The sequence below is a fragment of the Anolis sagrei genome, chromosome 5, assembly GCF_037176765.1.
Source record: "Anolis sagrei isolate rAnoSag1 chromosome 5, rAnoSag1.mat, whole genome shotgun sequence".
Lineage (NCBI taxonomy): Eukaryota > Metazoa > Chordata > Lepidosauria > Squamata > Dactyloidae > Anolis > Anolis sagrei.
Window position 1 is genome coordinate 161,940,035 of NC_090025.1, and position 26,975 is coordinate 161,967,009.

At 38.1% G+C, this 26,975-nt stretch overlaps 1 protein-coding gene and 1 long non-coding RNA gene across 2 annotated transcripts; one reads left to right on the forward strand and one right to left on the reverse strand.

Moving 5' to 3' along the window:
• Positions 1-2,795: 2,795 nt before the first annotated feature.
• On the reverse strand, positions 2,796-4,889 carry LOC137097199 (uncharacterized). Its single transcript, XR_010910047.1, has 2 exons — positions 4,665-4,889; positions 2,796-3,029 (listed from the first exon to the last, which is right to left on the reverse strand). It is a non-coding gene; the product is annotated as an uncharacterized lncRNA (long non-coding RNA).
• Positions 4,890-4,964: 75 nt separating this feature from the next.
• Positions 4,965-26,975, forward strand: SLC25A17 (solute carrier family 25 member 17). Its single transcript, XM_060777106.2, has 9 exons — positions 4,965-5,090; positions 15,778-15,838; positions 17,725-17,791; positions 19,305-19,456; positions 21,163-21,279; positions 23,811-23,956; positions 24,093-24,188; positions 25,079-25,161; positions 26,392-26,975. Exons 1-9 carry the CDS (start codon positions 5,037-5,039, stop codon positions 26,537-26,539), a joined length of 924 nt encoding a protein of 307 aa, XP_060633089.1. The 5' UTR covers positions 4,965-5,036; the 3' UTR covers positions 26,540-26,975.

Consider the following 26,975-nt stretch of genomic DNA (forward strand, 5'->3'; position numbering starts at 1 on the left):
GTTTTCTGTCTATACTAATTTTTTGCTCTTAGGGCTGAGAAGCTAACAGTAATTAAGTCTTGGTCTCTTCTAGAATTTTTGAATGTTTCCTGTTCTGTGCTCTTGTGATTTTGTCTGAATCCATAATCGATGTATGTTTTCTGTTTTTAATTAAATCTGATCTGGTTGAGGAACACAACAGAGTTTAAAAAAATAAAATGCCAGATTTTTCCCCCCTCATACATTAATTACTTTGTCAAATAAAAAAAAAATCCTTTTTGCTTGAGAAATAGTTCTGAAAATACTTCTAGTTGCCTTTAAAAATAATAAAGATTGGTTTTGAAAAAAGTTGTGGTTTCTTTTTGCACAAACATGCAAGAAATAATTAGGAAGATGCTCAAGGGTATTTGAAGTATTCATCCCCTCCTATGCTCCAGGGTCAAGTCTTTCTGATTTGGAGAAAGGCAGAGCAAAAATATCAAGTATGGGGGTGAGGTATGTTGTAAAATACTTTTAAATCTTTCCTATATATTTTTTTCAGAATATGGGTGTCTTTGATAGGGAGGTAGATAGATTACAGTTTCTGTAGAACAGGAACAATGTTCACTTTCTATTCCATCTTTGAAAAAGAATGTTTTTTAACTGTTTAAGCTTTATTGTGTGCAAGAATAGATAGCCTTGCTAATTGAATGTCATAGCATTTATGTGAATTTGTATTCAGAAGCACAGCATGTATGCTATTCTCAACAGATAATATAAAAATCTTCCATCTCGTAGCCACCAATACTAGATGGGTGGATGTAAACTTTTTATATGTAGGCAAAGTCTTCTTAAATCTATAACATATAGCATTACAGTATTAGAAATAAATCGTTAAAATATTAGACATTACTTTCAAACCATTTTTACAATTCTCTAAAAAAAATTGAACAAGAAAACATAAAATCATGACTTACACTGTCCTAGCCTGTTGTCCTCAAATTACCACTTAGTTTCTTAGCTGCCAGTGATACTTGTACTACTCAATATGACTAAGAATTCTACTAGTTTCTGGGGTGTGCAGTCTGGATATATCTGAGCAATAGGTGACAAAACTGGGTAGGATCTGAATAAATTTAATAGAACAGCAAGTAATTACACCATGAATCTAGTGACAACACATTTCTTTCAGTAATTAAAATACCTAGAACTCTCCCTTCAAGTTACGCAGAAGGCATCTGCTAAAATTCTGTGAAAGCTCTTTGGAGGGTATAAAAGACTGAACCCTCTAAATACTGTAGTTTTGCATGGTTGACCTAGATCTGAGGATACCAAATGAAAGCTTCTGCTTCTGCTTATAGTTGTTCTGTTTGGCTAGCACAATAATTTAAAAAAAACACTTTTTAAGGTGACAGATGGCCATCCAGCCTCTGCATAAAACCTTCAGTGGAGAAGACCACCACACTCCAAGGAGGCAGCATATTCCACTGCTTGGTTGCCCTTCTATGGACATCTTCTAACTTTTCAATATCCTTGGATTGTGGTGTCCAGAACTGTATACAGTCTTATTCCAGGTGAGGTCTGGCAAGAGCAGAATAGAGTGGGACTATTATTGACTATTATTTTCCTCAATCTTTCCTATTGATGCAGCCAGGAATTGCATTGGCTTTTTTGGCTGCTGTATCACACTATATTGACTTATGCTCAGCTTGTGGCCGTTTACGACTCCTAGATCCAAATCACTGGTAAAGATTTTCAATAGCACTAGGCCCAGGACAGGGTCCCATGGAACCCCACTGGTCACTTCTCTCCAGGAAGAAGAGGAGCATTGGTAAACATCCTTTGGTGTCGGCCAGTCAATCAATTCCCAATCAACCGAACAGTATCATTCACATTTTATTAGCTTTTTTTCTGAGAATGTAATGGGGAACCATGAAAAAGGCCTCACTGAAATCAAAATATGTAGTATTCACATCATTAATCTGCTAGGCTTGTATCTATTAACAAAAGAGATAAGGTTAATCTGACAAGGCTTGTTTTTTGAGAAACCTGTGTTGACTTTCTGTAAGTATGGCATTCCTTTCTAAGTGCTTACAGATTATCTGTTTAATAATCTGCTCCATAATCTTTCCTGGTATTGATGCCAGGCTGACTGGGCAGTTATTGTTTGGGTCATCTTCCTAATCCCTTTTTTGAAGATAGGGGCAATATTTGCCCTTTTCCAGCCTGCTGGAACTTCTCCTATGCTCCATTAAAATATTTAGGGCATTATTTATTAATTGCCTCCCTCTAGTACAGAAAAATCATAGCTTCTGGTAGCTTCAAAATGCTTCTCAGCAAAGTGCAGACCCAGATATATATAAAAGAGTGCACCTGTTCTAAGAGATGCCCAGTAAGAGTCCATTTACATGTAGGACTACTCCTAAAAACCATGATCTTAGAATAGTTGGCAAACCACTGTTCTTCACACCACTTATAATACACCTTGTGAGCCCTGCCACCATTGGAGCAGTTAAAGCTTCAGGAGTGGGAGTGCTTGCCATCTAACTGGTTCTACATTAAGTCATCATGATAGATAATCACTCATGGCCTATAATTATTTTCCAAGAGAAGAGTTGGTGGTGGATCTATAAGTGACTGTAGAGACCTATTATGGATCTGCATTGTCTTTGGCAATGAGGACAGATTTAAAGATGGAAGGCAGTCTCAGCAAGGGCTTGTTTGACGTGCTTTCCCCTTGTCACTTTTCTCCCTTTCACCCCCTATTTGTGCCTCTTCAAAATCCACAGCACCACTGGTAACAGCTGACCTTCAGTTACAATGCTCAAGAGCCAGGGTTTCCTAGTTTTTGGTGTTTATTCCAATTTTTTAAAGGTTAGCTTTAATCTCTTCAATCTCTTTTGCTGCCCACTTAAATTCCATTTTCTGTTCTTGAGTTGAGAGCAAAGTAACTGCTTTTGGAGACTGTCATCAGGCATTCAGACAATGTGGCCGGTCCAGCAAAGTTGAAGTTGGAGAATCTGCTTCAGTGCTGATGGCTTCTTCCAGAATGCTGCCGTTTGTCCGCCTGTCTTCCCAAGAGATTTGCAGGATTAAAAAAAAATCTCAGTGAAGTATTACCTGCATAACTGGTTTTCAGAACAAGATAGGACAGAATATATAAACACTTTGTACAAGGGTATCAGTATCTATTCTAAATACGTAATTGCTGTTTGTACCTGGCTTACAAAAATACGCAATCACTACACCCAGTTGCATATTCTTGATTCCTATTCATACTTGGCAGTGAGCCTTGTAAAAGCATACTCCCCAACAGCCCTGGTTTGACAAGGATAGTCCTACTTAATCATCTGTTGGACTACTTTTCCAGCTGCTTTTAAAATGCCCTCCTTTCTCTCTTGTTCTCCTTCATCCTGGCTTACTTGAATTGCTGAAGAGTTCAAAGTGCAAAAAGTAGCTTGCACTAAATCCAGGCAAACTCAAACTAGGGTCTCCTAGTTTGCGTGTTCATTCTCCTTAATGCATTTCTCCACTTGATTACTTTGTGGATGTTGCTTTACCATATGTGCCTCAGTTTGATCTGTCAAATATTTGTAGGTTTTTAATAGGAGAATCAGTTTATTGCATCTTTTCTAAATCAGGGGTCCTCAGACTTTTTAAACAGAGGGCCAGGTCACAGTCCCTCAAACTGTTGGAGGGCTGGATTATAATTTGAAAAAAGCATGAATGAATTCCTGTACACACTGCACATATCTTATTTGTAGTGCAAAAATACTTTAAAAACAATACAATAATTCAAATGAAGAACAATTTTAACCAATATAAACTTATTATTTCAGTGGCAAGTATGGGCCTGCTTTTGGCTGATGAGATAGGATTGTTGTTGTTGTTGTGTGCTTTCAAGTCATTTCAGACTTAGGTTGACCCTGAGCAAGGGCCGGGTAAATGACCTTGGAGGGCCGCATCCGGCCCCCGGGCCTTAATTTGAGGACCCCTGTTCTAAATCGTGTAAATACAAAGCAAGGGGGGGGATGAATATAGAGAAGTAGTGAATTGTATGCTTCACAACTCAAGTACTTATGCATGGATAAGGTAAAGGTTTCCCCTGATATTAAGTCTAGTTGTGTCCAACCCGGGGGGGGGGGGGGTGTGCTCATCTCCATTTCTAAGCCATAGAGCCGGCATTGTCCATAGACACCTCCAAGATCATGTGGCCGGCATGACTGCAAGGAGCACTATTATCTTCCCGCAGAAGCGGTACCTACTGATCTACTCACATTAGCATGTTTCCGAACTGCTAGGTTGGCAGAAGCTGAGGCTAATAGCGGGAGCTCACCCCGCTCCCAGGACTCGAACCGCCAACCTTTTGGTCAGCAAATTCAGTAGCTCAGCAGTTTAACCTGCTGAGCTACTAGGGGGCCCCGTGCATGGATTGCAGGATCTAAAACTACCAAGATAAAAAGATGAACCACTAGATTTTTAGTTTCAGACTAAAATTAGATCATCATGAGATAGGAAGTAAAAATATTTTCAGGAATTCTGAATAAACACCTAGCCTAGTTTTTTGGGTGGGCTTCATTCAATTCCAGGTTATCTACTGCAGTTTGGGTCCAACCTCCAATGGATACAAAAGTCCCATTAAATACAATGGTGTAGTAAAATGGCATTTCCTAAATAAAATTATAAAATCAATCTGTAATCTTTACTGTATAAAGGAGGTACTCAGCAGCAGAGGAACCAAGAGCAAGGGCAAACGTCTTCACTGTGTCTGGTTGAGATCCAGAGCTGGATGCTATGGAATCATGGGAGATGTCGTTCGGTGAAGCAGTAACACTCTCTGGCAGAGACGACCATGGATTCTCCCCTCATTCTCGTAACGGCTGCTGCCCAGGCCGCTTTGTGATTGGCCGAGGCGGAAAGACACGTCGAGGGCCAGGAGCGAGGTCACGTGACCGGGCTGTGTCGTGGGCGGGGCCGCTGAGGGGGCGGGGCCTCTCCCTCCTTCCCTCCCTGTGGTGTCCCTCACGCCCCTCCTTCCTTTCCATGCAGCCGGGCAAGTTGGAGGCAGCGGCGCAGCTATGGCCGGGGTGCTCTCCTACGAGAGCTTGGTCCACGCCGTGGCTGGAGCGGTGGTAAGCGGGCCTAGGAAGAAGCTACACTGTAGAACAGGCATGGGCCAACTTGGGCCCTCCCTCCAGGTGTTTTGGACTTCAACTCCCACAATGCCTCACGGACTCAGGCCCCTTCCTTTTCCCCCTCAGCCGCTTAAGCGGCTGAGGGGGAAAAGGAAGGGGCCTGAGGCCGTGAGGCATTGTGGGAGTTGAAGTCCAAAACACCTGGAGGGAGGGCCCAAGTTGGCCCAATCCTGCTGTAGAATGAATGCAGTTTGGGACCACTTTAACTGCCATGGCTCAATGCTATGGGATCCTGGGAGTTGTAGTTTTGTAAAGCCTTCAGCTTTCTCTGCCAAAGAGCGCTGTTGCCTCACCAAACCACAAACTCCATGATTCCATCTCTCTGACATTTACAGTGGGATCAAAGCGCATTAATTCCACAGTATGGACAGCCTGTCAGGTAGAGATAATCGCTACTTCTTTGGAATTTATCATTTGTGTTGTCAAAGGCTTTCATGGCCGGAATCATTGGGTTGCTGTGAGTTTTCTGGGCTGTATGACTATGTTCCAGCAGCATTCTCTCCAGACATTTCGCCCACATCTATGACAATCGTCACAAGTTGGGAGGTGTGTTGGAAAACAGGCAAGTGAGGGTTTATGTATCTGTGGAATGTCCAGGATGAGAGAAAGAACTCTTGTCTGCTTGAGATAAGTGTGAATGTTGCAATAATAATAATAATAATCATCATCATCTTACTGGGATCTGCATGCATTATTCGCCGATACATCACACAGTCCTAGACACTTGGGAAGTGTCTGACGTGTGATCCAATTCAACAGCCAGCAGAGTGTCTGCTGTGGACTCATCTTGTTGTGTTTCAAATAATAATAATTAATAATAATAATATTCATTGGAATATGATTGGATGATGATGATGATTATTATTATTATTATTACCATCAGCCTGCGACAAAGAACTGGTGGGATCACAAGCCAGGAAAAGTTACAGAGAATGAACACGTCAAACTCCTCTGGGATTTCTGAATTCAGACAGACAAAGTTGTGGATTGTTGATGTTGCAATCCCAGGTGACAGCAGGATTGAAGAGAAACTGGAAAAGCTGACACGATATGAGGATTTAAAGATCGAACTGCAAAGACTGTGGCACAAGCCAGACAAGGTGGTCCCAGTGGTGATCGGCACACTGGATGCAGTGCCTAAAGACTTTGGCCTGTACTTAAACACAACCGGTGCTGACAAAATTACCATCTGCCAGCTGCAGAAGGCCACCTTACTGGGATCTGCACGCATCATTTGCCGATACATCACACAGTCCTAGACACTTGGGAAGTGTCCGACGTGTGATCCAATACAACAACCAGCAGAGTGTCTGCTGTGGACTCATCTTGTTGTGTTTCAAATAATAATAATGACTTTCTTTTTATACCCCGCCAGGCATCTCCCCTAAGGGACTCGGGGTGGCTTACAAGGGACAAGCCCAAAAATTACAATTAAAACACACAAGTAAAACACTTTAACCAATTAAAACCATCAGATAAAAACAATACAACACAATTATAAGCAACATAAGAACAATGTGGCTGGGAAAAAAGAACATAGCTGAGCTACAGATTCAATAAGTGCAATACATTTTACAGGAGTGCAAAAAAAGTGCAACAATCCAATAGACTGGGCAGGAAATACTATCCTAAAACATGTTGAGGTAGACCATATGAGGGCTGGTGTAAATAGGGACAGGGAAATTACTGATGAGTTGCCTAATCGAAAACCACCTTGATTAGCATTTAATGGCCTTGTGGCATCAAAGTCTGGCTGGTTGCGGCCTGGGGATCCTTTGAAAGGAGGTGCTAGCTGGCCCTGGTTGATTCTTGTTTGGAATTCCCCTACTTTTTGAGAGTTGCTCTTTATTTATTTTAGAGGTTTTTTTTAATACCAGATTATGTTCCTTTTCATGGTTTCCTCTTGTGGATGTCAATGGATTCTCTGTGTAGCCAGACATGGCAGTTGTTAGAGTGGTCCAGCATTTCTGTGTTCTCAGATAATATACTGTGTCCAGGTTGGTTGATCAGGTGCTCTGCTATGGCTGACTTCTCAGGTTAGTCTGCAGTGCCTTTCATGCAGTGCCTTTCATGCTGCATTTGGTGGTCCCTACATATACTTGTCCACAGCTGCATAGTATATGGTAGACTCCAGCAAACGTTGTCCTTTGCTGAATGTAGCATTTGATGGATTTCCTTAGTGTGTCTGTAGATACTGTGTAGGTTGTGTTTCTTCATCAGCTTCCCTATGTGGCCAGAGGCTCCCTTGATGTATGGTAAGAACACTTTTGTTCTGGGGGGATCTTTGTCTTTACTCTCATGGCTTGTTCTTGGTCTTTTAGCCTTTACGATGTCTATGGTGGCGTATCCATTGGCCTGTAGAGACCAGTTAAGGTGGTTCAGTTCACCTTGGGGGAGGTGGGATTCACTGATTATTTTTTTGCACAATCTGCCAGGGATTTAATTGTGCTTCTTTTTGACTTTCATAAGAGAGCTTTTGCAAACCCACTTCCTTGAATGCAGTTCCTTGTTGGGTGCCTTCAACATGGCAGGTGGTTGGACCAGATAACCCCTTGGGCTCTCTTTTGATTCTCAGTCATTTTGGATTTATGGCAACCCTTAGGTGAATCTATCACTCAGTGAGTTTTGAAGGCCAACTGGGAATTCCAGCCCAGGTTTTGATAGTTCAATACTTATTTTATTATTTATTCATTTATTTACAGTATTTATATTCCACCGCTCTCACCCCTCAGGGGACTCACTTAAACCACTATACCATACTGGTTCTCTTGGATGTAGTACTGAGTGATATTATTAAGGCCTCAAGTAAAAAGCCCAATTTCCTATACTGTCCCTCATTTTCCCTATGTGATCTGGATTCAAACCGGAAAAGTAGTTTGCGCTCAATTACTGTATAAAGTCAGGCATAAGTCTAAAATTTTAGGCAAGAAATCATCTCCCGAAGTCTGGGTCGACTTATCTCCAGGACAGTTTAAGTACTGTACTTGAATTCTTACCAAAAATGGAACCATCCCCTTCTTGATTGGAATGGCAAAAGGCAAGTGCTTAGTCAATCCAGAGAGAGAACCTAAAAGAAGAGAAAAACCCCTTTTTCTCTGCCATGGTGCCACATCTGGCTTTTTGAATGCCTGGATGGGGAAATGGCAGTGGTGACCAGGGTTAATTGGCCTCACAAGGTGACATTAGTGCTTTCCCCTTCTGCTGAATGACCCTTGATTTATCCACAAATCTGATCAAAATCCATACTTTTGAACCATAACCTTGACTTATACATGAATGTATACAGTAACCCAGTAGAAGGGAGAGAAGAGAAGGAGTGTAATCTTGCACTTCTCAACAAGCCAGACAAAAGCAAATTGTTGCAGCCTTTCAGTCAATCAACAGATCTTCTCACTTATGTGTTATTTCTGATTTATACCTTTTGCTAACTAGACTATACTCTGGCTGTTACTTGACCACACAAATCCCAGTGTTAATCCGTGAAATATTGGAGGATACGGGGTTGTCTGCATTCATTTTGCTGGACATTGAAAGTTGTGTTTGCTTGAAGATAAAACATTAAATTCTTCTGCTGGGTATTGAACATTATTAGCCTTGATTTTCCCCCAGGAAAAGTCAACCCTTTTTAGCAGAAAGGGGGAAAAGCAGAGATAGGAGGAAATATTTTTGTAATGTCAGTCACTGCTTGAAGAGGTTTCTATGATGAAATTAGAGTGTTTCCCTTTGCACTCTTGTCCCAGTTATGACATGAATATTCTTAATCACTTAGTAATAGGTTGCTTGTACTGTTTTTTTTTTGTTGGACTCAATACCTCTCTGCCATATTGAGATGGCAGGTTTGTTTTATCTACCTGTACTCACCTTGTTCTCTCTCTCAGGGCTCATCAAGACTGTTGATTTGTGTTGAACCATTTAATAGGATTTCATGATGCTTCTTCATCTAAATAATTTCCAGACTGTTAAAAATATTAAATAAAAAGACAATATTATTTTTATTATTTGTGGTCATCTTGCTGAGTTGTGACCTGGGTTGTGTATTTGACATGGTTGTATCAAACTACCTTTAATTACTTTGTCCTCAGAGATATTGCAGCTTGTGATCTTTTTTATGTCCAGTGTATCCTTGCAACTGTTAATTTTTTATTTTGTTTATAAAACTTTATGATTCTTTCTATAACTGGTATGGTATCAGTGTTTTTAGATGGTGCAAGGGGCATATTAAGCTAGTGGTTCTCAACCTGTGGATCCCCAAGTGTTTCGGCCCACAACTCCCAGAAATCCCAGCTAGTTTACCATGTGTTAGGATTTCTGGGAGTTCAAGGCCAAAACATCTGGGGATCCACAGATTGAGAACCACTGTATTAAGTAAAGAGTGAAACTATTTGTTAATGACTGTAAAATATGCCAGTTAACATCCTTGGCCAGTGTCATAAGACATTGACCCAAAATAAATGATCTGCAATAAATAGATGCACAGATTTGGAATTCAAAGTGTACCAGAGCATATTGTGACAGGAAAAACTGAAGCATTTCACTAAGGAGTGAAATCTTATGTGAATCGACGAGGATGACAATGAATTATACTGGAGCATCTTCAAAAACAACAGTGGTTAGTACAGCAAAGAAAATGACCGTGTTTCAATATTTTTGCCACCTTGAGCTAGTTCCCTCTCTGTTCTCTCTTGCTGTTTATCTTTTGACTTGCAACTATTTTTATAATAAACTTTGAGGGTTTTTTGACAGAACAGATGAATTTGATACAGGAGAGATTTTTTTATAGACATCATACTTTGCATGGCTGTAGTCAGAAAACAGCTCATGTGTTAATTACCTGGATCTCAAAAACAACAGTTCTTACTATATGCAGTTTTACCACTTAAATTGATCTTGATAAACAATGTAAGAAGCTTTTTGTTCTTCAGTGTTTGCTTTGTCATCAAAAATAGCACAGTATTATGAAAAACATGAGCTCTGGGCCAACCCCTTGTCAGCCTATTTAATAAGCTATCCCCTGCTGAAACATCCATGATCTTCATTGTCAGAAAATACATCAAGTTCAGGGTCATGTAGGGATATTTCAATTGTTCTGTACCCTTACTGGGCAGAGCCAGCATGGAATAGTGGTTTGAGTGTTGAATTATGACTCTGGAGAACAAGGTTTAAATCTCTGCTTGGCCATGGAAACCCGGTGGGTGACCTTGGGTAAGTCACATTCTCTCATTCTCAGAGGAAAATAAAGGCAAACTCTTTTGAACAAAATTTGCCAAGAAAACCCCATGATAGGTTTGTCTTGGGGTTGTCATAAATTGGAAAACACTTGAAGGCACACAACAACAAAATCTTTTTACTGGTCAGTCAACTAAATGGAATTATCAGATTTCGCATGGTCTGTAAAGCACAGTTTTAACAACCTCTGTCACAGACTGTTTGCAAAGGCAGTGTCCAAAGGTAGCAAAGACATTGAACGAAAAATGTGAAACAGCAGGTTTTTTCTCCTAAGGAGAATAGTAATGTATACATAGACATAATATTTTGTGTATCACTGTCTGTGGGGACCCACTTGATCCATGAGGGCTTTCTCTTGAGTTACTCTGAATGTGGAATCCCCTCAGTTAAGAGTTGTGGTCAGTTCCTTGTCTTAACTGCTTTTTGGAGAAGAGTTAAAACATTTCTTTACACTGGTCTTTTAAACTAGTTCCATTTAAACTAGTCCAACGGGAGGCAGCCAGATTGCTCACCGGAGCGGCATACAGGGAGCACACCACCCCCCTGTTATGCCAGCTCCACTGGCTGCCGATCCAATTCCGAGCACAATTCAAGGTGCTGGTTTTGACCTATAAAATCCTATACGGCTCCGGCCCAGTGTACTTGTCCGAACGGATCTCCCTCTACACACCACCTCGGAGTTTAAGATCCTCTGGGGGGGCCCTGCTCTCGACCCCGCCTTTATCGCAAGTGAGACTGGCGGGGACGAGGAGCAGGGCCTTCTCAGTGGTGGCCCCTCGCCTGTGGAACTCACTCCCCGGGGAGATTAGAACAGCGCCCTCCCTTCTCACATTCAGGAAACAGCTGAAAACTTGGATGTGGGACCAGGCTTTCGGAAACTCTGGCAGCTAAAAAGAAGGACCATAATGAAGGGCAAATATTGTAGGAACCTATTTTAACCTATTGGACCTATGGAACGCGAAACACTGACCATGAGATTGCTTACTGTTGTGCTATGGTGCTATATATTAATGTTTTTAATCTGTTAATTATTAATTACTGTTTTTATATTTGTATGTATTTGTATAAGGGCATCGAATTGTGCCGTCTGTGTAAGCCGCCCTGAGTCCCCCCTCGGGGGTGAGAAGGGCGGGGTATAAGTAGCAGAAATAAATAAATAATAAATAATTATTGAGTGTGATTATGATTTTAATTTTTTGTTGTATCATTTGTGTTTATTTTAGCTTTAATTTGTGATTAAGATGTTTTAGTTATGCTTGTTAGCTGTCTTAAGAAATGGAAAGGCAGGATAAACATGTAAATAAAGGTAATTTACCTTAATAAATGTGCCCTAAATTTATGAGTATTCAATACAGATCATGTAATACCTTCAAAATTCCTTTCTTTGTTAGCACACACTTTTACTCTTGAACATCTGCAGATTAACCCAAGGAAGATATAGAATTGTGCAATAATAATAATACCAGTCCATAACTAAGGTACTTCTGCGGTAAAGAAGTTTTTTTTTTTAATGGAAAAAAACCCTGTATTTTCATATTACAAAGATAAATTTTAATGCTGGAATAATGCCATACTTAATACTGAGTAAATGTGTTTCTAAACATTGATTTTACTTAGTAAGCCTCCAAAGGGAGGCAAAATGTACCTAAGGGGCTACCACCAGAAATACCTTTGCTCATTTTGGTGCAGATGTAGTACAGAGAATATTCACCTGCTCTTTAAAAATAAATTAAATAAGAGGAATAAACTTTTTAAAGTTATTTGAGCCTTTCACCAGTAACTGTAGGTTTTATTTTCTAAATAGCAGTTTATTGTTTGTGCTTGTAGAATGTAGAGGGGGTTTGTTATCAGCAGCTTGGTTTGAAGAAGTGAGATCTTTCTGAATTGCCATATTATTTAAGGAATGGGAGCAGAACTTTCTGACAGCTCAGTTTTTAATTGAAATTGCTACACATCTTTAAATTATCTTCATAGTCATAAAGACTACAAATGCATTCTTTGTATTTGAACTTTGATTTCTAGGGTTCTGAAAAACATCAGGTTCTCCATTAATAGATATGTAGTACCTTTCTTGGAATTTTACAGATTCCTGCCTCTCTTCTCTGTACATTGTCTACAACTTTCTGGACGGATGACCTTTGTAAACCCTGAATAGTGTAAAAAGGAAACAGAACAATACATATTCTGGACAAATACTGTATCAGTTATCCAAAATTATAGGTGTACATTGTTGTTTGAAACTTTAGTACTAAATAATTTGTTCAAAGCAGCTAACATTTAGGTTGGGTTAGTTCGTCCTTTTTATTTATGTGATAATTGTATTGCTAGGCTGAAACTAGTCAGACCAAGGTTTGTCCTGCATATGGGAGGAGTGTTTATAGTGACTGTCACAGTGGCAATTTCTATTGTGCTGTATAACAGAGCAGTGTTTCCCTATCTTAAAAAAATGTAATTTTGTGGGGGGGGGGGGGGAAGACACAGGTCCATATTCTGTCTTGAATTGCAGTACATCTTAAATTAAAATTGTTTTATGTATGTCCTGTCGCTAAAAGAGTTCTCATCAGTACCAAATATATTGTAGGCTTTATTCAAATATATCTCTCACAGTGTCAGATGACTTGCTGTTTCAAGTGCTTTCAAAACCAAATGTAAATTCTGGGCCAGGCCTTGTTCTTGGCATCATCATGGATTTTATAGGTACCTGGATGATGTGAGATGTTTCCGAATGTGTCTGTAGTAGGATATTTTGACTGTATGAATATTTATCAGCTTGAGGGAGAAGACTTCTAGCTGACCCCAAATCAGCTAAAGCAAATGACAATGTTTTGGTTGGCCTTTGAGGGCCAGCTTATGTCTATGTACCTGTGAATGAACTGAGGCTGGCAGGTCTATCGGGCATTTGTAAAAATGTAATTAAACAATATACTTACTAAAAGTTATTGAACATTACACAAAGAACAGAAATAATTCATGCTACATTGCTAATGCTTTGCTTCTGACTATTTTGAAATCAGTAGTCTGAAGCACTGGCAGGGAATGATTGCTGACATCAAGAAATATGTTAATTAGTAAAGCTACAATATTTGAGAAGTCACAGATAGTTTTCCACTTATTATTTCACTGACTTGTCACTTCTATAATTTGTTCAGACTTGTAAAGGTGGAGCAGGAATGAGGATGAATTAGATTTGTTATCTCAGCCCACTTACTTCAGATTGCAAAACTCAGTTTTAAAATCTTTAAAAAGGTTTCTCATGTTCAGTCGCAATTTCTTCCCTAGATTTTTGATTGAAAAATTAGCACATTTTCTTAACCGATAGACTTGGCTCATGTTTATATAATCTTATCACTTTTTATAAGTTACAAGTCTGACAGTTTAGGGGAATGCTATGGATGTATACATTTTGTTGTCAAGGTTTCAGTTATGTTCTCAATTATACGCTTTTGGACAAGCTGGTAAAATATTGGGTAAATGGCTCATCTGTCAGATGTATCTGTAGCTAGTTGACGTAGACCAGTGATTCCCAACATTTTTTTGACCAGGGATCACTTTGACCAGGGACCACTCTCCAAAATTAGTACCAAAAGGGTTACGGATCAGTTTGTGGACAACTTTAGATTTGGTTTGGTTATTTGGGGTGCTGATTCAGAAAACTGCATTGGATAGACCACATCAGCTCTAGTTTCTGATACAGAACATATGCCATCCAGTAGTCACCATCTGATCGTCCATAGAAAACCATATTTAATAAGCCTCAGCACTATAAGGGGTTTTTGTTAGACCAGTCACTCTCATTGCAAGGGTGAATTAATGGTGAGTCTGCAAGCAATATTTTAGTCCATGGACCATAGATTGGAAACCACTGACATAAACACTTTTCACCAATTGTTCTTTGCATTCTGGAGAAAATGGAGGTGGAGAATAGTGGGCACAGGGTTGATCAACACCCTTATAAAATCTTATATGGAAGAGTAGAGGGGTGTGAATTTGCAGATAACTCCAAATGTGGAATAGAAGCTAATAATTAAAAAACAAAACAAAATTATGATTCAAGATTAGATTAACAGTTTGGAAAACTGGGCCAAAACAAACAAAATGAATTGAAATAGAAGTAAAAGCTTCCATATTTAGTCAGGAAAAATCAAATGCATAATCCTAGAATGGTGGTGGCACATGACTTTGGTGCTGTATATTTGAAATAATTAAAGGATCATAATAGAACACAAGCTAAATATGAATCAGTGGTGGTTGCAAAAAGGCTGATATAATATTTTGCTACTGTAGCCGAAGGTGAGGTGTATAAAATAATTATTGCCAGTCTATTCTGCTTTGGCCAGATCTCGCCTGGAGTACTTTGCTAAATTCTGGCCACTACAGCCTAAGAAATATGTCAACAAGCTAGTATGCTCGATCTAGAGAAGCAAGAAGCCAATATGGTAGCCATGTTCAGATATTGAAGATGTGGAAAATTGGAAGTGTTTTCTACTCTTCTACTAGATAGGACTAAGACCAGCAGATTTGAATGGTGAAGAGATTTTTTTTTTTTACTATACATTAGGTCCAGAGGAATTTCCCAACAATATGAACTGGATGAAAGCTACCTGACATGTTTCGTGGATTCTCCTTTGCTGTTAAAAAAAGAGAAAGAGCCGGGGGTGGGTGGGGTGTGATGATGTATTTCAGCTGTGAAGTTCTTATCTGGCAGTCGTTTGAACTAAATCACCTTGGTGTCTTTTTCCAAATTTGCAATTTTGTGATTCTTTAAATGTGTAATCCTGTATTTTCATTGTATATTAGGTTTGCTAGGCCAATAACATCCTTGAACCCCTTTCCAAAATAGAATCTTCCTGATTTACGAAACAATAGCTAGCATATATGAAACTTAACTTAGCTTAATAGAGTATGTTTACACTGTCATAGTTTTACTTTTTTTTTCCGTGTCAGGAGTGATTTGAGAAACTGCAAGTCGCTTCAGCTGTGAGAGAATTGGCCGTCTGCAAGGACGTTGCCCAGGGGAACGCCCAGATGTTTTGATGCTTTACCATCCTTGTGAGAGGCTTGTGTCATGTCCCTACATGGGGAGCTGGAGCTGACAGAGGGAACTCATTTGCGCTCTCCCTGGATTTGAACCTCTGACCTGTCGGTCTTCAGTCCTGCCGGCACAAGGGTTTAACACATTGCACCACTGGGTTCTACTGTTTAATTAAAGCTCTTATTAAGATATTTACTGTTTAAAAAACAAAGAATTACTTTTGCAGAAGATTTAAAAGTTTGTTCAGAGGCAGAAATATATGGAATAATCTTTTTAAATCAAGTTTCTTAATTTTTTCTACCTTTTTATATATGTACAAAATCCAATTATTTGTTAAGACTAACAATCTTTGTTAAAACCTTTTAGGGTAGCATGACTGCAATGACTGTGTTTTTTCCTCTGGATACTGCTAGACTAAGGCTTCAAGGTGAGAAAGTACATGTTATTACATTTAATCTTTATGAAATCTTCATATTATTGTGTTATTTATTGCACTTATATGCTGCTATTCCTTTGTGGCAGTCTCTAAGGTAACTTAGTATGGGAGACTCGCCCCCCCCCCCCCCCATTATATATTTGTGCTTCTTGGTCTCATTGTTTCTTTTTTTGAAGCTGTCTTGGGACTAGGTGTAGATAACTTGGGTACTAGCACTGGTCCAGGGACCACCACTTTGAGTATTCAAGGCAACATACATGGTTCTGCCTAATATATCCTGCAAAATAGGTTGGGATGTGAAATACTGGCTTTTTTATTGCTCAACCCAGTGAGCGTCTTTGCTGAACAAGGTCCTCTTTGTCCAAAGTCAATTATAAGGCAATTTTAAAATCTGCAATTTGACATATAAAAGAATTTTCCTTATGCCTGAAGGAAGTTTTTTTTAAAAATGTAATGGTTTCCAAAGAAACGATGGGGGTCTTTCAGCAATGCTTAGTCATTGGTGCTGGGTACTGCATGTAACTTCTCAATTTGATATAACCGTCATTTTTTTTAAATGGCCTTTTTCCATGGGTTTGGTATTTTCAGTGCCTAAAAAATCCTTGGCACTTAGAAATGTTTCCAGTTATTGGTTTTTATATCTGTATTTCCTCACTGGTGGATTTTAATAACACTGTCATAGAGAAAAGGGGATATTTAATATCTTGATTTTTGTGCTCTTGGGTTGCCTCCATTACATGAGTACATAATCAAGATATTTTATGACACGAATGCCTGGCAGGCATATTACTATGTGCGGGAAGTAAGATACATAAAAGTGTAGTCTTAGGTATCTGCTAGACAAGTATTCTAAAAGCATCAGATGCCATCCAATATTGCAACCTAAGCAGAGTTAGCTCTGGTTAATACTTGGATGGGAGACCACTATGGGTTGCCAAATTCAATTGCTTATATTTTAAAGGAAGAAATTGGCAAAATCACCCTATGAAATTTATGGGGTCACTATAAATTGACAGACAACTGGCAAATATATATACACAGACATTTTGTTATGTGCATGAAGTAAGATGCATATATTTTAAAAATACAACCATAGTTTTGTTTCTGTATAACTCTCTCGAGTTTTTGGAAGAGAAAAATGGATGGGCCCTGTTTCATACTTGGCCCTGAGAATTATGGAGACGTTCTGGATTTACTCTAGCATGACCTATGAGATTTTTAAACATTATACATTTGAGGCTAGGAGACTTACTGTAAGTAATGAAAAGAGAGATTTGGAACTGAATAAATTAGTCAGTCCTCTGAAATTAATTCAAAGTATAGCATACGTGTAGGTAAGCAGAAAGCAGAGGTATCTCTTTTGTACTGGTCAGAGTCAAAACTTAAAAGGTAAAGGTTTCCTGTGACATTACGTCTATTTGTATCTGACTCTGGGGGGTGGTGCTCCATTTCTAAACCGAAGAGCCGGCGTTGTCTGTAGACACCTCCAAGGTCATGTGGCCGGCATGACTGCATGAAGCACCATTACTTTCCTGCCAGAGCGGTACCTATTGATCGACTCACATTTGTATGTTTTCAAACTGCTAGGTTGGCAGAAACTGAGGCTAACAGCGGGAGCTCACCCTGCTCCCTGAACTCGAACCACTGACCTTTTGGCCAGCAAATTCAGTAGCTCAGCGGTTTAACCCACTACACCACCAGGGGCTCCAAATCAAAACTACAGCTTCCTCATTTCACTACATATTAACATTTGTGATGGCTTGCTTAGAGATGCAAAATGGCTGACAGACCTGTTAAATTTGAAGCTGTATTCAGAACGATATTGGAACAAGATGAAGATGTTTCAAGTTTTCATAAAGATTTGTCTTATCTTCCAGTTGATGAAAAACGCAAATCTAAAACGACACACACAGTTCTGTTGGAGATAATAAAAGAAGAAGGGCTGTAAGTAAATAATTTTTAACTACTAAAACTAACAATAGTATGAGAATATATTTGGTACACAAAATATGTACAAACAATTTTAACAACAAGTTTTCTTTAAACCCTTCAAAGTAACTTAGTTCCAGAGAATACATAGTGTTGTAGGTCACATCGTGATACACACTATGTATCACGATTTTTGTTCCTAGGTTATAAAGATGTATTAAACTACAAAAATGTTTTTGTGGGGAATTCTGCGGCATATTTTGTTATAGTTTACAATCAATATATCATAGAGCCTCAACCAATTCAACAAAATTTGTGGCAGCCACAAAAACAAATTTTCTGCAGTATAGCAACTACTGTTAAAGTAAGTTCCGCACAATTAAATAGAATATAACACTTTCAAACCAGGAAAACAACATTTTAAAAATTGTATTACATAGTGTAATCAACTGAAATAGTAAGAAAACATTTGATTGAGTTCCTGCAACATTATGCCTTTCTAATGTTTCAAGCTGAATCACTTAATTAAAGGAAATGATAGTATTCTAGCTACATAGAAACTTTTAAGGCTTTTAGTGAGAATTGAGCATTTTGTTAATTACCTTAAATATCCGTGTATACGTTGACCTTGTGTATAACTCAGAGTTAGGTGTTGGGACCAAAATGGTGGATTTGGGACCCAACTTGATCTGTGGATAAGTTGAGGATCATTCTGCAGAGAAGGGAAAGCAGGGACCAGCTGCCCCTAGATGCCATTGTTTGCTTAGTCAAGCATTAAAAAATGCCTTTCGCCACTCAATAAAAGCTAAGGTACAGCATTAAGTCTTATTGGAAAAGGAAGCATCGTCTGGTTTGAACAGAGTAATGATTAAAGGCAAATGCATAGTTCATCCCGGGAGAAGTATAAGAAGGGCTGAGCCTTTGAGGGAAAGTGCCAAAGAAGAGCTGCTGTTGCTGCTCCTGTCATTTCCCATCAAAATGTCCATAAGGTAAAAACTGGTGCCATGACACAGAGAGAAGAAAAGGAGAGGAGCTGGAACTTCTTTTAAGTTATTGGATGGACTATGCTCTCACCTTATGCCACTACTCAGAGAAGGAGATGGTTTCTTTCTTTATGAGAGTTAACATGCAATACTAACATTGACCTGTCTATAAATCAGCCCAGGTTTTTGGGGCTGACTTTTTAACTAAATTTCTATAAATCATAATATATAGTCTGTTTTATTATTTATTTGTTCATCCATAGAAGAATGTGAGTCCTCTGTTCATTTACCAATAAATAAGTGCCATTTACTTCAATCAGATTTAACCTCAAATGTGCTAGAATCACATTGATTTAAAAGAGCTCTACAGACATACCTGTTAAGAAATGCTTAGCTACTTTGGTGCTGAAGGGCTTAGAAAACATTTATTTTTCAGGGAGATATTGTGATTGTCTAGTCTAGATTGAGCTGCTAATGACATTGTGTTGTTTCTTGCTAATAGTAATTGCACAATTTTTACTTTGCTTTTGTTGTCTGTTCCTTAGCTTGGCACCATATCGAGGGTGGTTCCCTGTCATCTCCAGCCTTTGTTGTTCAAACTTTGTCTATTTCTATACATTTAACAGCTTAAAAGCTGTGTGGGTCAAAGGCCATCATTCAACCACAGGAAAAGACTTGATTCTTGGGGTGGTTGCAGGTAATCCTATCAAATATGCTGTTTTATATATAGATATATTTAAATTTATGTAGGATGTTAATCTGTTTTTGTGAATAGGTCAAAGCCAATAATTGAGGTAAATTTGAACATACAAGACCTGCCTGAAGATTTGTTTTCACTTGCTTCTTTCTGCTATTTATGTTTACCCTGTTAGCAAGGTTTTAATCATATGGTAACTTTGCATTCATAGCTAGATTTCTTGGATTTATTAATATCTTGATTTTAGCAAGGAAAGTGCCATGTTGATATAAGACATCTTCGTAGAAGTTAGTTGGTGATTGTTTCTAAACAGAAAATTGTTATCTGTTAACATGTGATATAACCTTCCACCCCATCAGTTTATATAGGAGCCCCCGGTGGCACAATGGTTTAAATCCTTTGCCGGCAGGACTGCTGACCGAAAAGTCAGTGGTTCGAATCTGGGGAGTGGGGTGAACTCCCGCTTGTCAGCTCCAGGTTCTCATTTGGGGACATGAGAGAAGCCTCCCATAGGATGGTAAAACATCCAGGCATCCCCTGGGCAACATCCTTGCAGATGGCCAGTTCTCTCACGCCAGAAGCGACTTGCAGTTTCTCAAGTCGCTTCTGACACGAAAAAAAATCAATTTTTATTTTGTGTCTCTGGAAAATTTGATAAACACATTTGTTACATTTTTTTTTCTTCTACTCTGGTGTGCTTTGTAAAAAAAAGAAATATGGTGCATTTACTTTACATCCAGTGAAGTAAACTATATTTTTACAACATTTATTATTTTAATAATTTTATGTCAAATAAAATGGAAATTTCAAGAGGCTTTCTCATATTTAGATTTTACTCATGTTCTTGAATAATTACCTATGCTTGGCATACATCACACAGAAAAGTAATGCATAAAAAAAGAAATATAAATATACAGACCCTTTCTTGATGTATTAGGGTTTTTTTTGAAATAGCCTCACACTTTGATTTTCATCAATGACAACAAGATTTCAAGGCATAGACTAACGTGGAGTCTTGCATCAAGCCAGGAGAGTGTGAGAACTAAGGTGTGTACTGTTATGAGAAACTTGCTTTTCCAGCCCAGCGTATTATTTTGACATTACATGGAATTCTGCCAGTTGTCAGTAGGGTGAAGAGCTACAACAAGACTTGCTTTTTGTGCAGTTGTAACAATATGGGAGAAATCTAGTTGTTTGCCTTAGTTAAAGTCTATAAATTCAATGCATGGAATTGGTTTAATCAGTGCTTCTATAAGTCTTATTGAGCCAATTAGTATAGTATGACCTCCATATCTGTAGGGGATATGTTCCTGACTTACTGTAGAAACACAAAACTACAGATTATACTGAACCCTATTGAAATGAACAACTTCTGATGGAAGCATGCTATAGAACAGGTTTCCTTTATTTGAGATTTAAAATAATACAATATTACATATAGAATGATTCTTAGTTCTGATTCCCTATATATTTATTGTTGAACTTCAACTCCCAGATTTCTCGTTTGCCATTGCCAGTAGTGAAGGATTTGGGAAATGGTGCAGCAACATGTGAGAATTCCCAGAGAGCACATAACCTCTATGGTATTGTTTTTGTAGGGTGGGTGTAGACAGTGGACTTCTCTGTATTGCCTTAACTATTTTATATAGTGATACAAATGTTATTTGTTTCTTTTAATGTTATTTATCTTGTTTGTTTTGCAATAGGTGTTGTGAATGTATTGTTGACTACTCCACTCTGGGTTGTGAACACTCGTCTGAAACTCCAAGGGGCAAAATTTAGAAATGAAGACATTATACCTACCAATTACAAAGGCATTGCAGGTGAACATTTGTCACTGCCACTTTTCTTAGTAGATATAATGTTGTGATTGGTGAGCAGTGCTATAATTTCATTCAGTTTCGTTCACATATGTAGAATTCCTCTCACAAAGTATTCTCACTAATGTAAGAGGAAAAGGAAGTATAATTTTTTCCAGTAATGCTCTCCTTCCTTTCAGTAATAGATATATTTCACAAGGTTACCTTGTGCAACTGTGGTGCAACCTCATACATTTTAAAATTAACATTGATTGTATCTGTTCTTTTTGAAGGTATCCAACACACTTTGTATACTTTGTTTTTAAGCAAGCTATCAATCTTATCTTTTGGGTACTGACTAAACAATATAAATGGCGTACTATAATGTATAAGTTTAAAACGCAGCTCCCTCTTGTTTTCAAAACAGTTTCTTTACAAATGCATCTCACATTCTTGAAATGTTTCATATTCCATCTTGCCTATTGACTTAACCTTTTGTTAAATCTGAATCTGTCTCCAAGAATAGTTCCTACGCAGATGCATAAAAATGCGGAAGGTTAAGAATACATTCATAAAAGTACAACTTCTATTATGAGTGTCCATACAGTTGGGAGAGCCAGGATTAATATAAAATAATCTCTAACTTCTCATCTTTTTACTTTTTTTAAAAGGCAAGTTTCTAAACCCAGTAAATTCTCAGATAAGAGTCAAAATGCGCAGGTTCTGTTGTATCTGGTTTTTGTGAGAAACTATCCTGCACTTGTTTATGATTTTTAAAGCCAATTAATGAAAATATAACAATGATTCCCATTATCTATTAAGTTTAAAGATAAGGAGCAAAATGTGCAGGTGCTGTTTTGCCTGTTTGTTTTGTGAGAAACAATGCTGCACTTGTTTTGTGAGAAACAATGCTGCACTAGCCAACGAATGAAAGGATAGCAATTATTTGCATTCCCATAATCAATTAAGTTGAAAGTGCTTTTATGATCTTTCCTGGTGGAAATGTCTTGCTGCTCCTTAAATAACAATTCAGGTAGTTCTTTATTAGGCAGGAATCCAGAATTTTAGAGTATCTGCAATTGAGCAGTATTGTGTCCACCCAAAAGCAAAGACTGGTCTGATCTTGCTGATTAAAAAAAATGTTTATTTCCTCTACCAAATTAACTTCTCAATTCCAGATCTTTATTTTATGAGTTACTTTTTATTTTGTTAAATATGCCTTAATTGTAGGACCATTCATAGATTCTGTAATGATAGTGTTCATGTTGCAGTCAAGGAACTGTAGACAAGAAGCCTTCAGGACGTTTGCTTCACTCCTGTAGACTTCCAATAATTTATTAGGATCATGACTTAGATTTACCTGTGTATAAAATGCCATTTCCCTCAGTGGTTCTGAGTTCCCAAAATCTGAATATATATGACTAATTAAGCAATCAGTATTGAAAAAATGTCTAGCCAGATAAAAAAACAATATTTGCCCAATGTGACAAAAAGTTTTCTTTAAGGTTCTTACCTGCATACAGATCTTGTGTATAAAGGCAACATGTATACATTACCTAATAGTATAATGAAATCTCTGGATTGTTGTAATATGGGATATTTCAGTGATTCATCGGCTAATTTGTTTAAATTTTTGTTGAAGCAGTCCCTGTCATGCCTCTGTTAAGACTCTCACTGTTTACCCCTATTTAAGCCCTTTTTAGTGAGAGGGAATTAGCATTTTGTGTATTGTTTGTGGAAGTCAGTCTAGATAACCACTTTTCCTTTAAGCCACCCCCTCTCTGCCCCTTTAAGAATTCTCTCAAGGGTAGAGCCTGAGTTAAAACCCTTCATGTTCCTTGACAAGGAACAAGAACCAGCCATTTCAGAAATGGAAGGTGAGTGGAGAGGAAGGTTCACAAATAGCACTTCACAGACGTAGTCCAGATGGAGTTAATATTGGAGCCAAGTAAGAGATATATCAAGTTAAAGTAAAAGTTAGTTCAAGTCAAGCATTACTCCAAAGACAAACAGACACCAACAAAAGAAGAAACAGCAGAGAAGTTAAGTACTTCAGAACTCCTCTTCTCTCATGGACTTTAACTCTCTTCTGAAGACTGTGCCAGTTAGACTCAGGAGGGGAAAGGGGTTGAAGCCTGTTTTCAGTTATTAAATCATGTTGACTGTTTGTGTAAGTGTCCTCCATCTGTTCCCTGCAAAACTAGTTCACCTTCCAAGCGGTTAGATAGCGTGAGAGCAGAACAGACCCTGAAGTATACATTATAGATTGACTTAAATCAGTGACTGAATTGGTTCTTTTCCTTTGTTGCTTTAAATTGTCTTGAATTCTGTACTCTTCCAAATCTGCTTATATCCATGACAATGATATCCTAATAACTACACCAAAAATTCTAGTGTAAATGTAGAGAGTGGCAATATAGAATACAATTTTATTTGGAAAGCAAATCCAGATGTATAGGCTCCAAAGCCATGAAAATGTGTAGTTAACATCATCTTTGCAAGCGGATAGTTATGGAATATTAAAGGTGATTGTTGCTCTTTACCTTTCTCATCAGATGCCTTTCATCAGATAATAAGAGATGAAGGAGTCCTGGCATTGTGGAATGGTACTTTTCCTTCGCTGCTGTTAGTGTTCAACCCTGCCATACAATTCATGTTCTATGAAGGACTTAAGCGGAAGATTTTGAAGAGGCAACTGCAGGTGAGATCCCAAGGCTTGTAAGCAAGGTGGTGATAAAACCTTCACTTCAAAAGTTGATCACATAGAAGATATTCCTTTATCTACATTTTATAATTTCTTACTGCATTCAATTGGCTTTTTATTTATACTATTACAGCTTTCCTCACTGGATGCATTCGTCATTGGAGCAATAGCCAAAGCAGTTGCCACTACCCTCACTTACCCTATGCAGACAGTACAGTCGATTTTACGGGTGGGTACCATCCTATCAAATAAGTTTTCATTTGCCTTTTCTTTTTGTCACTGCTTTTATTTAAAACTTTGACTTACAGTATTTGTTCCACTTGATAGTTTTTCGCAGCTATTGCAGGAGAGTAGCTTCTAACCTAGTCTGGTGAAACTTCTAAGAAGCTGTTTCATAATTACAGATTCATCTTATTGTGTATGTTAATTTTTCAAAATTAAGTGGGTTTAGAGTTTTGATTGTAAATAGAAATTATATTTTAGCAGAAATGCAACTAGTTTAGAATCTTAATTTCATGGCATATGGCATCCATTGTGGATGTTACCGTTCTAAACCATTGCCTAGTCTTCTATTAAACATTCTTATAGGATTTATAATTTGTTATAGTGTGTAGTTTTTATAGCACTATATTAATTAGAGATAAGAGCTTGCCAACCTGTTTTCTTTACTTCAAATATGGTTGTTATTAGCTGTATTCCTATTATTACCACAGATAAGTTGTATAATTATGATGTACATGGATTTCCAAATATTTTGTGGTATTTTTCTCTCTCTCTTCTGGGAGTGTAAGGTTTCAGGAAAATAAAGCATGTGTTTACCCGTAACAGTAGTGAGAACTAGTTGAGTACAATGCTAATTCATGGAAATGGAATCTTAATCATACAAAATAGATTGCTGAAATGGGATATTTACAACACTAAATAGTTCATTAAGTTGCACTTTGTATGTAGACATGGTAAGTACAGAATTATAAAAACCTGCTCTCCCTGTTCTGTATAGTTCTTTCAAGCCTGAAATGACAAAAATCTACTAATTTGCTTGCCTTAATACCTTCACAAACAACAATAAGAAAAGAATAACACATGAGAAACTGTTAATTGATTTTTTTTCCTTTTCAGTTTGGACATCATCGACTGAATCCTGAAAATAGGAGGCTGGGTAGTCTGAAAAATGTTCTCTACCTTCTGCGACAGAGGATAAAGTAAGCTTTCTTATTTTTTATCTTTTAAAAATAATCATATATGTCTCAATAACAATGTCCATCTTGTCTAAATTGAATAATTCAGGTACATTACAATAAATTGGTTAGTCATTTTGAATGCAAATGGTAAAATAGTTACATAGGGATTTCTTTAGGAATGGAACATTTCACCTGGCTTTGCCCCCTCTGATGTGTGACAAGAAGTTGCTGTTACTGTGAGAGAAATAAGGTTGAACACTGTGAAAGCCATCCACTGCATGGCTATCGGCCTCCTCCCAGTAGACTCAAATCAAGGAAAAGCTTCATGAGGACCACCACTCTTCTTAACTTCCCCCCAGCAATAGCAAGAGTATCCCTCTGTGTAGCTAAACCAGAAAATCTCAATTGGATGGCCTCCCACGAGGTCTGCCTCCAGGGGCAAACCAAGAATGGGCAACTTGGAAGTCCCTGAACAGACTCAGAAGCAGAGTGGGCAGATCAAAAGACAACCTTGCACAATGGCACTTCCTAAAAGAATCCTCCACCTTGTGCGACTGTGGAGCAGAACAAACAACTCAGCATCTATATGCTTGCCCACAATGCCCTGCCTCATGCACAGAGGAAGAACTGTTTAAAACTACAGACAATGCGGTCTCTGTTGGCCATTTTTGGTCAAAAAATATTTAGTTGCTTGTGCTTCTCCAATTTTTATCAGTTTTATACTTATTTATGCTCTGTTGGAATTGTAATATAATGGTATGGTTGCTGATGACACGATAAATAAATACTTATTTATGCAATTATTTTGATACGAAATAAAAATAGACTTAATCAAGATCAGTAATTATTTGTATGTATCCCTTTGTTTCTGTGCCTTTGTGCAACTAGACAAAGGTAGGCTGTTTCCCATATATAAAGGTTCCCGTCTACATTTACTACTGTCTATCCTTTCCCATTTCTATTGCCTTTCCATTCAGCTAGCATGCAAGGCAACTTACAATAATAAAAAGGCAACATTAGAATTGTTTGCTGATTAAAAATAGAAAATTAACAGAAATGCATTTTAGAGAAAGCAGATATATCCCCAGTGCCTGTCAGAATAGAAAGATTAGTTCTGCCTCCATATTGTATCTTTAAGGAGGTGAAGAACAGATGTCTTTTAATGAGATGTTGAGGGTGGAAGGAGAAAACTTCTAGCATATTGTTACTGTTATATATTCCTACTGTATATTTAAATTCTTTTCTTTACAGGCGTTTTGGATTAGTAGGGCTCTATAAAGGGCTTGAAGCAAAGCTGCTCCAAACAGTTCTGACTGCTGCACTGATGTTCCTAGTCTACGAAAAGATTACTGCTGCTACCTTCACTATCATGGGCCTAAGGCGTTCACTGAAGAACTGAAGTGTTTGACTCTTTTCACCACATATTTAAGCTTACGGAAAGAAAACAACTTCTGGAGAATCAGAAAACACGTGCTTGGGAATAATTAGGTGCCATAGAATATTTTCTCTAAAAGAGACTCAAGAATACTGTTTCGCTGTCAAATGTTCAGTGAATTCTTCAGTATGCGTCTGAAAGAAAACTTGAATATCTGCTGCCCAGTCCCTTGGAGAAAAAAGGAAGAGATAGTTCAATACTTAGAGGAAAATCCTTTGAAGGATTCATTTTCTTTCTTTATGGGAATAAGGGTATTTCTCATTATGTTTATTTTTTCCTGGATTTAAAAATATTCTATTATTCATTCTCCCTTTGCATTCACACTGTTTTTTTCTGGGATTTGATATTGTTTAATCTCCTTAATGACTGGTCCATTAAAAGACTTAATAGAGAACTATGA